General features: G+C 37.2%; 1 protein-coding gene across 1 annotated transcript; it reads right to left on the reverse strand.

Moving 5' to 3' along the window:
* Positions 1 to 1,353: 1,353 nt before the first annotated feature.
* On the reverse strand, positions 1,354 to 2,664 carry LOC128737352 (chromatin modification-related protein MEAF6). Its single transcript, XM_053831975.1, has 3 exons — positions 2,499 to 2,664; positions 2,236 to 2,439; positions 1,354 to 2,173 (listed from the first exon to the last, which is right to left on the reverse strand). Exons 1-3 carry the CDS (start codon positions 2,574 to 2,576, stop codon positions 1,823 to 1,825), a joined length of 633 nt encoding a protein of 210 aa, XP_053687950.1. The 5' UTR covers positions 2,577 to 2,664; the 3' UTR covers positions 1,354 to 1,822.
* Positions 2,665 to 9,824: the final 7,160 nt, after the last annotated feature.

Genomic DNA, 9,824 nt, shown 5'->3' on the forward strand with positions numbered 1-9,824 from the left:
GTATTGGAACAAACTTTTTTTGTTTTGTTGGTAGGAGCTTGGCAGACTTTTATAACTTTTGAGTATTGTAAACGAAGTATGTACAGCTTGCGAAAAACGAAAAAGAAGAAGAAAAGATGGCTAAAAAAATAAAATTTTGTCTTCTTTTTCTGTTTTTTTCTAGCTGTGTTTCGTTTACAAACCCCAAAAGTTCCAATACGTTGTGTAATTTCTGAGAAAAAGGTACATAAAGTTTGAAAATCGTGGTTTTCCAGGAGCGGCGTTTTATTCCGCCGAAGTTGTTCGACGCCGCACTGGAATGCTTATGTGTATGATCGCTTTTCGGTCACTTCCCGTGGTCGGATCATTACAAAATCAGTATCAAAATAAGCGGAAAGGACCGCCGAATCAAAATCTGAAATAAAAAAATAATAGATAATTTTCAAAAGTTTCAGTGGTTTATGTCCCCTTAACCCTCTAACGGGTAAGACCGTCTGTAGACGGCCTTCACTTTTGGAGCTCCAGAGCAACATGCGAAATTTGCCTTGAATTGACAATATGAGAAATATGTTCAGAACAGATTTCCTGACATGTTGATACTAATATCACAACATTCTGGTCATGCGTTCAAGAGTTATCATCTTTCAAAAACAAGAATTCCGAAAAATTCTGAAAAAAAATATGGTGCGAATATTCCCGTTTTTACGTTTGAAGAAAAAGGACATCTAGAACAAAATGCTCGATCTCAAATTTTTCCTATGAATAATTTACATGCTTTTTTTCACTTTGGTGATATATTTGAACTGAAAAAATATTTGGGTAGAGCGTTAGGCATGAAAAACTAAAAAGAGAAATTGGACTATTTCATATCTAGCGGTACTCCAGATAAATATTTTCCCATGAAAATCAACACTCGAGCTTCTTTTGAGTGTACTTTCATGATAAAGTAATCATTTGCTCGATCGCATCGTTTTTACGATGTTGCCCGTTAGAGGGTTAACATTATTCTGAAAGGTCGAGTGACCCATCTTTTGTTTATGTCTGGGCTCGTTAGTGATTAAGGTAAAATGGGGAAAATCGTGCTTACTTTGGCCGCCAGAAGACGCTACGGTCAAGAAAAATTGAATAAGTGAACACTAGAGACCCGCAACGGTCTACGGCCATGAGATATACTCGATTATGCTCCCGGAGAGCCAGCGCACCCTTTGTGCCTTTGAACGGAAGATTTTGCGTCTACGATGGATTAAAGATGGATGACGAAATGGGAAATGTGAAGAACATTTAACAGTCAAGCAGACTAATAAACTGATTTTGCTTAATGTATTATTGTCAAAAAATTTGATGCGATGTCCGAAAATATTTATTTGCCAATCTTTATATTTTGATTCTACAGAGCCAAAAAATCGTGATATTATTTTAACGTTGAGCATAAATTTCATCATTATTCATATGACACATTTTATTCTAGTTTATGGGAAAGTATCTGACGACCATGCTTTTCTAGTAATAATTGTGCATAACAATCCCGCTAAATACATATTTGATTCGATTTATAAATCATAAATTTTAGTATGAATAGTTTTATTTTTGTATCTGAACATAAAACTCCGTGCCACTGTAGAATGTAAAGTATAACATTAATCGTAATCAGTAATAATCGTTAATCGTATCAGTAATAATTTAAAGCATTAAGCAAACTTTGATCTGCACTTAAACTTTTCTAAAGTATTCTAGCTGAATAAAATATGGACATCTTTTTGACAATTTACCACTTACCACTTGAACTTATAGCTTCTAAATATAAACTAAAATGATCTTACTATCCTATTTTACCGTACTATGCTCAACGATGTCGCACTTTCTTGTTCGGGTTCGCTTTTTTCACTGAACCAATGCTAGTTTTGTGTTTGGCTGTGCTGCTTGGGGTTGTCGATTCCTTCACCGGTACACTTACGTCCTTTGTTGGTGTTGAAGGTCGGGTTAGAAATGACGAAGACTTTTCCAAACTGTTTTTCGATGAATTTAACCCTTTACCGACAGAGTTTTTTAGAGAATTATCTAGACCCGGCCCAAGCGATGAATTGGTGTTCAAAACTGCAATCTGGTTGTCGCTAGAATCATCATTTGTCATCGAATCCGATTCACTATTGCGATCATTCTTAGCATCATTGGGATCTACTAATCCACTGACAGCCTGCAATAAATAGAAAATTAATCATGAAGTTACACTACCTGTAAAGCTTTCAAGTTATTTACTGCCATCGATGTAATGGACGATTTAGAAAAGAGACGTTCCGCTTCTTTAAACTTCCGATTTCGTTTGTCCGCTTTGGAGTTCGTGGTCTTGTTAGTAGTTAGGTAACGATCCCAGCCGCGAATGATGTTGCCGTATAGTTGTGTGTCTTCCAGGTAAGATCCTTCGAACGCGTATATTTGTCGTTCCAGGTTGGCGAGCGTTTCCTGAAACGTAAAGAATTGTAAACAAATTTGTCAGCTTGGCATTTTATTCTTATACTTACTGATATTTCTGCTTTTCTTTTAACTAATTCGGCAAGTTCTGCCCTTGCGTCTAAGCTGTTGGATGTTTTAGTTGACATTATTAGCGGAATGGTAACTGTTTAATGTTTCTACAGCAAGGAAAAACAACTGTGCGACTACGCAACAAATAATTCGTTTGGCGCTTGCTGCTGCTAAAATCTAAACACAAAAATTAATCGAACGATTGACAATGACAACTGAAAATTAAATGTCGGAAGAAGAGCGAAGAGGAGATAATTATGCGAAGTTTTTATGTCAGAAACAGGGATACCAGACTTGCTGATTTGTCTGCAAATTCCCCAAATTCCAGATTTTTCAAACGGTCTTGCAGATCACTATAAATTTGCAGATATTTGCAGTTTTTATGACTTTTATTGTTTTGGTGCAGATTTTTGTTCGAAGCTCTTTAAAGTTTCACAGACTTCCTAAAAAAGTGTACAGGTTTTCGCAGATTATTTTCAAACCACAAAATTCGAGTAGCCGGAAAACTGCTCGATTTTTTCGGTTTTCGAGCAGTTCCAGACATTTTTTTTAAGAAAATATGGCATCTCCGGTCAGAAACTGCTCGAAAAAACGAAAAAGATCGAAGCAAACCATCCTATCCAGCTTTTTACGCGCTATAATGGCGGACGCTATAAATTGTGTTCGTAATATGTGAACAATCTTTTTGACAACTCTGCATACATCAAAACTGGGCACTCTTCTCCTGTACGGCAGTGTTGCTCTTTCTTTCGTTTACGCCAAAGAAGGAAGGCAATAGTTTTGTTTACATTTCGCACAGTTTTGCTTTCCTTCTTTGACGTAAACGAAAGAAAGAGCACGGTAGTGTTGCAAGAGAAGAGTGCCAGATTTGATGTATGCATGCATACATCAAATCTGGCACTCTTCTCTTGCAACACTACCGTGCTCTTTCTTTCGTTTACGTCAAAGAAGGAAAGCAAAACTGTGCGAAATGTAAACAAAACTATTGCCTTCCTTCTTTGGCGTAAACGAAAGAAAGAGCAACACTGCCGTACAGGAGAAGAGTGCCCAGTTTTGATGTATGCAGAGTTGTCAAAAAGATTGTTCACATATTACGAACACAATTTATAGCGTCCGCCATTATAGCGCGTAAAAAGCTGGATAGCGCGTAAAAAGCTGGATTGGCAGGCCACCATGTTTTCGCTGCCAACATCTCGCGTGTGCGAAAATGAGATAGCATGTCAGCACTGCGTTTCACTCAACTGCCAGCAGTCTGATTTGGGCCCGCTGTCAAATTTTGAGCCCACACTCTTAAAAAATTTAACCCGCGAATGAATAAGATTAACTCAGAAATGAGTGACTTTTAACTCAAAAATGAGTAAAAACCGACTCACTATGACAAAAAGTGAAACAGCCCAAAAATTTGAGTACACTCAACCCCCGCTAATATGAAAAACAGCTCGTTCAGATTGGGCGAGTTCATTTTTAATCTGAATATTTTGTAACTCTATTCATTTTCACATATGCGCAAGACGCGCACCCTATGAACTTGTTGTTTTGATTTGACGAAAACAAACGTTTTGAAAACATTTCAAACATGTACGAATTCTGAACGTTCGGTTTGTAGAAGACGAAATTGGCTCGGCAGTTTCGACTAAAATGGTCTATTTTGATTACTGGAGAGAGGTGAGTTGCGTATGAGCTATATTGCCAAAGCTCCTGAGCAAGAGGAAACGCATTAAGATTTTTTGCTTTTTTTTAATTGACCGGTCAACTTTAACGTCAATTGTGTGTGACGCTTGATCGGTTTTTAATGTGAACGCATTCATACCACCGGGGTACAGATTAAAAATGTTCAGATTAAAGGAGGCCATACCAACGGGGGTACACGGTAATGGCAATTTCTCAATTCTGAGTAGTTTAGGTCGACCTCAAAGCTGAGTTAAATTTACTCGTAATTTGTGTAAGTAACCACAAGCATTAACGCATAACCCCATATTGGCTGTAGCTCGGCATCGCTAATACCAGACAGCGGTATATCAGCAATTCGCATGGTTAAAACTTTTGTATAAACATTGCTAATGCGTTTAAGCATTATCGTAAATTAGCATTATTAAAAACACTATTTGCGTTTATAATGTTACAATATGTTGCTTACAAGCTTTAGGACAAATCTTTAAAACGTACCGTAAATGTTAATAAAATGCTTATACCTGACTTCGTTTTTGCTTATTTACGGCCACTACTCATACTCTGTTTCACCTAACTGCTGCTGTCTTTTTTCAACCAATTGAATTCTAAAATCAACTACGAACGACGATTTAAGTACGACTAATTACAACCCACTCATCTATAACAGCTGTGGTTAAGATATCAAAGGTGCCAGCAAATGAACCATGCAGGGATACACGCACTCATCAGGTTCAAGTCTCATTAAAGGTAACATTTGAAATGCAAAAAAAATCCATTCGTCGTAAATAATGAAGTAACGCATAGCTTGAGAAGCTGCTAGAACCAGCGGACTTAAAAAATAAATATGAAATATATTTATTTTTGTCTTTTGACACGCCGGCCGAATTGATGTTTTTATATTTTTTTCGCAAACAGGCTAAAAATAACGATATGTCGATAATGCAGGCGAAGCGATGTTTAATTCATGCCGTAATGGTGCTTTAGCAATTGCTATTATAATGCAGCTTTAATTTGACAATAGTGGGGCCCTTTTCCACTTTATTACTGCATTTATTGTACATGTAAGAAAATAACACATTATATGATATGCTTTGTAGCGCACTATAAAGCATTACAATTGAATTGATATAAAGCTTCGTGGTTACTTGGGTACTCAGTTTTGAGTGAAATGGCACTCATTTTTGAGTAAATATTGCTCATTAATGAGCTTCTACGGTGGAACTCATAAAAGGAGTAAGAGTTACTCAAATAGTGGGTAAAATATACGCATGTTTTGAGCTGTTCCACTTTTCGTGAAAGTGGGTCAAATTTTTTAAGCGTGCAGGACATGCTGTCGCTGACGTTCACTGCAGCTCGTTATAGAGATGTCGATGGGGTGAAGCAAACTGTTAAGGCCCAGACACAATGCATACGGATTTTGCACCGTTGCGGAAATTTGACAGAAAACCCATGGAAAAACTGTCAAATTACCGCAACGTAGTAAAATCCGTATGTATTGTGTTTGGCCCTTTAATAGCAGCCGTCAACGAAACAAAATGAAGATAGAATTAACAAAAGGGCGAATGTCGCAAGTGTAAACAAACCGAGTGAGGGTTGATTTTCCTATGCTGGTCCAGCAAAAAATAACTCTCACCCGTTTTGTTTACATTTGCGACATTTGCCCTTTTGTTAATTCTATCTAGAAATGTCAACCAGGGAAGGCATTCCCTTTTTTACGTTTGAAGAAAAAGGAGATCTAGAACAAAATGTTCGATCTTAAATTTTTCCTATGAATAATTTAGGGGAACTGTGGGTAAGACGAACAGGGTGGGTAAGACGGACAGGTGGTTGATTCTACCAGTTAGGCATTAAAATTCGTAAATGTTTTGATGGGCATTCAATCATCTTGCTATCTCATGATGTCTGAACGTTCTCGTCATCATTTAGAACTTTCAAATTTTGATAAAATGTAAAAAAACTGAAAATCAGAAGTGATCCTGCGTTTGGATGTAACTTTTTTGCCATCGAAATTAAGCTTTTTGAGTGGTTTAATTCTAAAATGTTACCAATAACATGAAATATTTCGATTTAATATCTTTTCAAGTAACGTCTGCATTGAAAAAATAGATAGTTTTATTTGCGTATGAAAAATTGCGAACGCTTTAAAAAAATGTATAATGATGGGGTGAAATGGACAACTGCTAATGTGGGTAAGATGGTCAATGAACATATTATAATAAAATTGTTGATTTTGCTTTTTAGTAATATCTCATGCATATAAATGAAAATTTAACCGGCAAATGTGGCTTCAAACAAATTAGCAGCAGCCAGGCATGAAATAGATTTTAAAATGCTTGTTTAGATTGCCGCTGTCAAACAATTTTCGATTGGCTGCCACTGGTGGGAGGGGGTGGACTGCCCCCTTCACTTTTGCACGTTACATCACCATATTTTACGTATTCAATTCGTTAATGGTCAAAAATATTAATATGCTCTCAGTTGGGGCGATTTAGAATACCTGTCCATCTTACCCCCACACATTGTCCGTTTCACCCGCAGCACTAAAAAAGTTCACTTTTTTGGACCATTTTTAATTCTCAAAATACACATTGAAAAACAGTTTTTTTTAATATTTCACTAGCCGTTTTTGAAAACAATATATTGAACTGAAGTAAACTGTATTTAGGTTTTATAAATCATAAGTTCTCTGTATTTTATTAGACGCTCTTCTTAACCTGTTCGTCTTACCCACAGTTCCCCTACATGCTTTTTTTCAATTTTGTGATATCCAGCTTTCCACGAACGATAATGGCGGATATTGAGCACAAGTGGGCACAATCTTTCGACATTCATTGGAGGAGCATCAGGGTCGCCCTGAAGGAGTTACTATGGGAACATCCATGATTGTTTGTTGTTCAAGTGTAAAAATATAAACATTGTTTAGTTTTCGCACATGAAGCGAAACATATTGCTAATTTTCCACCTTTTCGTGTACGATGAATAATTGAACAGATAAGAAGTTTTATGGATTGTGGCTTCGTAGTTTGCGCATACTTCGGGAATAACGTCCAAATGCACAACGGAAAGTTTTTTATCAGACCGAGACGCTGGCCAACTTGGCTACGGCTCGACCAATATAAAGTTAATGTTTGCCTGAGTGCACGCGAGTATTCCATTCGCACAATACTAAAGGGGATTTTTTGAGCCGGGTGCTTTCAGGGAATTATGGCCACAAACCACAAAAGTTTGCTTCCGTTCAATTATGTTCCTCTTCCGCTGATCTGCAAAACTTAACGATGTTTACATTTTTACAGTCGAACAACAAACAATCATGGATGTTTCCATAGTAACTCCGTCAGGGTGAACTCGACGCTCCTCCAATGATTGTCAAAAGATTGTGCCCACTTGTGCTCAATCACCGCCATTATCGCTCGTGGAAAGCTGGATATTTGAACTGAAAAAATATTTGGGTAGAGCGTTAGGCATGAAAAATTAAAAAGAGAAATTGGACTGTTTCATATCTAGCGGTCCTCCAGATAAATATTTTCTCATGAAAATCAACACTCGAGCTTCTTTTGAGTGTACTTTCATGATAAAGTAATCATTTGCTCGATCGCATCGTTTTTACGATGTTGCCCGTTAAAGGGTTAATTGGCAAACTAATCCTTGCAACCTAGACCGACTCTTTGACCGATTTAATAGATACCCTACGATAACAGATTAAATTCTCTAATAAATCGGGTGACGAAACCCGGTCCCGTTTGATGATTGATCGGTGTACTTAATTGGCAAACTTATCCTTGCAAACTAAACCGACTCTTTGGCCGATTTAATTGATACCCTACGAAAACAGATTAAATTCTCCAATAAGTCGGGTGACGAAATGACCCAACCTACGAAACCCGACGAAGTAGGTTGATTGGTAGGTTGGTGTCTTAGGTGTCCAACTTTTTACGCGCTATAATGGTGGACGCTATAAATTGTGTTCGTAATATACGAACAATCTTTTTGACAACTCTGCATACATCAAATCTGGCACTCCTCTCTTGCAACACTACCGTGCTCTTTCTTTCGTTTACGCCAAAGAAGGAAAGTAAAAATGTGCGAAATGTAAACAAAACTATTGTTCTCCTTCTTTTGCGTAAACGAAAGAAAGAGTAACACTGGCCATACAGGAGAAGAGTGCCCAGTTTTGATGGATGCAGAGTTGTCAAAAAGATTGTTCGCATATTACGAACACAATTTATAGCGTCCGCCATTATAGCGCGTAAAAAGCTGGATAGACCAAATCAAGGTGACGTTATCTGGCAGATACTGGCGTCTTTGTTTACAAACAGACCGCAGAGTCCAAAAAAGTTTTAGCTGTTTAAACGGCAAGTTTGTTATTTAAACCGAGTTTAAACAGCATTAGGACTAAATTTAAAAGCCATTATGCCTGTAAAATGTTAAAAAACACGCTACAATCGCTATAAACGGAAAGGAAAATTTTCCAAAATATAAACAAGGGAGCCAGTATCTGTCAATTGGGTCCTAAAGCCCTATGTCGTTTTTAGCTTGAATCGATAAGGTTAGGGTTAGAAACACATATTTTGATATTCAATTTTATATTTTTAGGCTATTACCGTAAAAAACCTTTTTTTTTAATTTTGTGAAATTTTGAACAAAAAATAAACATTTGGGCAACCTTATATAGACAAACTATAGTTGTGCATGGTTGTGTCAAGCGGTGTCTAGACAACACGAATTATAAAAAGAAACCATAGTATGTCTTGAAATGTCACGGAAAACTTTTTGTTTACCTTCACGTTCATGTGATAGTGTGTTAAAAAGTCAAAAGTTGCAAAGTCAGGAAATGGCTTGGCAATCGCCACCTAAAACATTTTCTGAGTTTACAGCTCATTTTCCGGTTCGTGTTTGGTTAGAAACGCACAGAAATTTTTGGTCTGCCGTTCGCCCTACTGCTGATTCACATCGGAGTAGCAGAACATACCAATCTGATTGATAATACGGTGCCAGTTTCGGTTGGCGTTTTTTTTTCATACTGTTCTGCGGGGTCGATTGTACCGAGATTATACTGTTGGCCATGAGTTTGACATCGTTTAGTCATTCTTAGCGCAAACTAGATTTGGACAAAGTCTAGCACCGTGAATCGATGGATTGGAATACATTGCCCGAATCAAAACTTTTATACGATAACAAGTACAAATTTGATGTTCCACTTCCTCACGACCTGCTCTAATGTCAAACCAGAGTTGCCAGTGAGAAAAAATTATCATTGTTGCCAGAAACGTGTTATTTTCGTTATGTCAAGGAAGATCTGTAATGTCAAGGGAGAATAAATTACAATATTTTTGTTTTTTAATTTTTTAGTGCTCTGCATCTTTTAAAAAAAGAAAAAACTATACTCTGGTAGTCATAATGGGAAGCTTTATCGTTCCTTCTAAAAAAATCATCTTTTTATCACAAATTTTAGGACCCAATTGACGGTATGATGATTCGGTCTATTTCTTCGGTAGACGCGTAAAATGCCATCTGTCCAACTTTTTATGGGGACAAGCTCAATATGACACTGACAGCTGACTGCCATTCCAATATTGACAGCTTCGTCACTCTTTTTGTAGGCACCCTACACTTCATGTTATTAACTGCGTTTTGAACGTTTTGAACGTTTTGAA

This window comes from Sabethes cyaneus, chromosome 2 (genome assembly GCF_943734655.1).
Source record: "Sabethes cyaneus chromosome 2, idSabCyanKW18_F2, whole genome shotgun sequence".
In the NCBI taxonomy this organism is placed as follows: domain Eukaryota; kingdom Metazoa; phylum Arthropoda; class Insecta; order Diptera; family Culicidae; genus Sabethes; species Sabethes cyaneus.

Coding starts and splice junctions, on each gene's coding strand:
- LOC128737352 (XM_053831975.1), bottom strand. CDS start 2,576: ATGTCAACTAAAACATCCAACAGCTTAGACGCAAGGGCAGAACTTGCC. Junction 2,440..2,498: donor AAAGAAAAGCAGAAATATCA/GTAAGTATAAGA, acceptor TTTACGTTTCAG/GAAACGCTCGCCAACCTGGA. Junction 2,174..2,235: donor CGTCCATTACATCGATGGCA/GTAAATAACTTG, acceptor TATTTATTGCAG/GCTGTCAGTGGATTAGTAGA.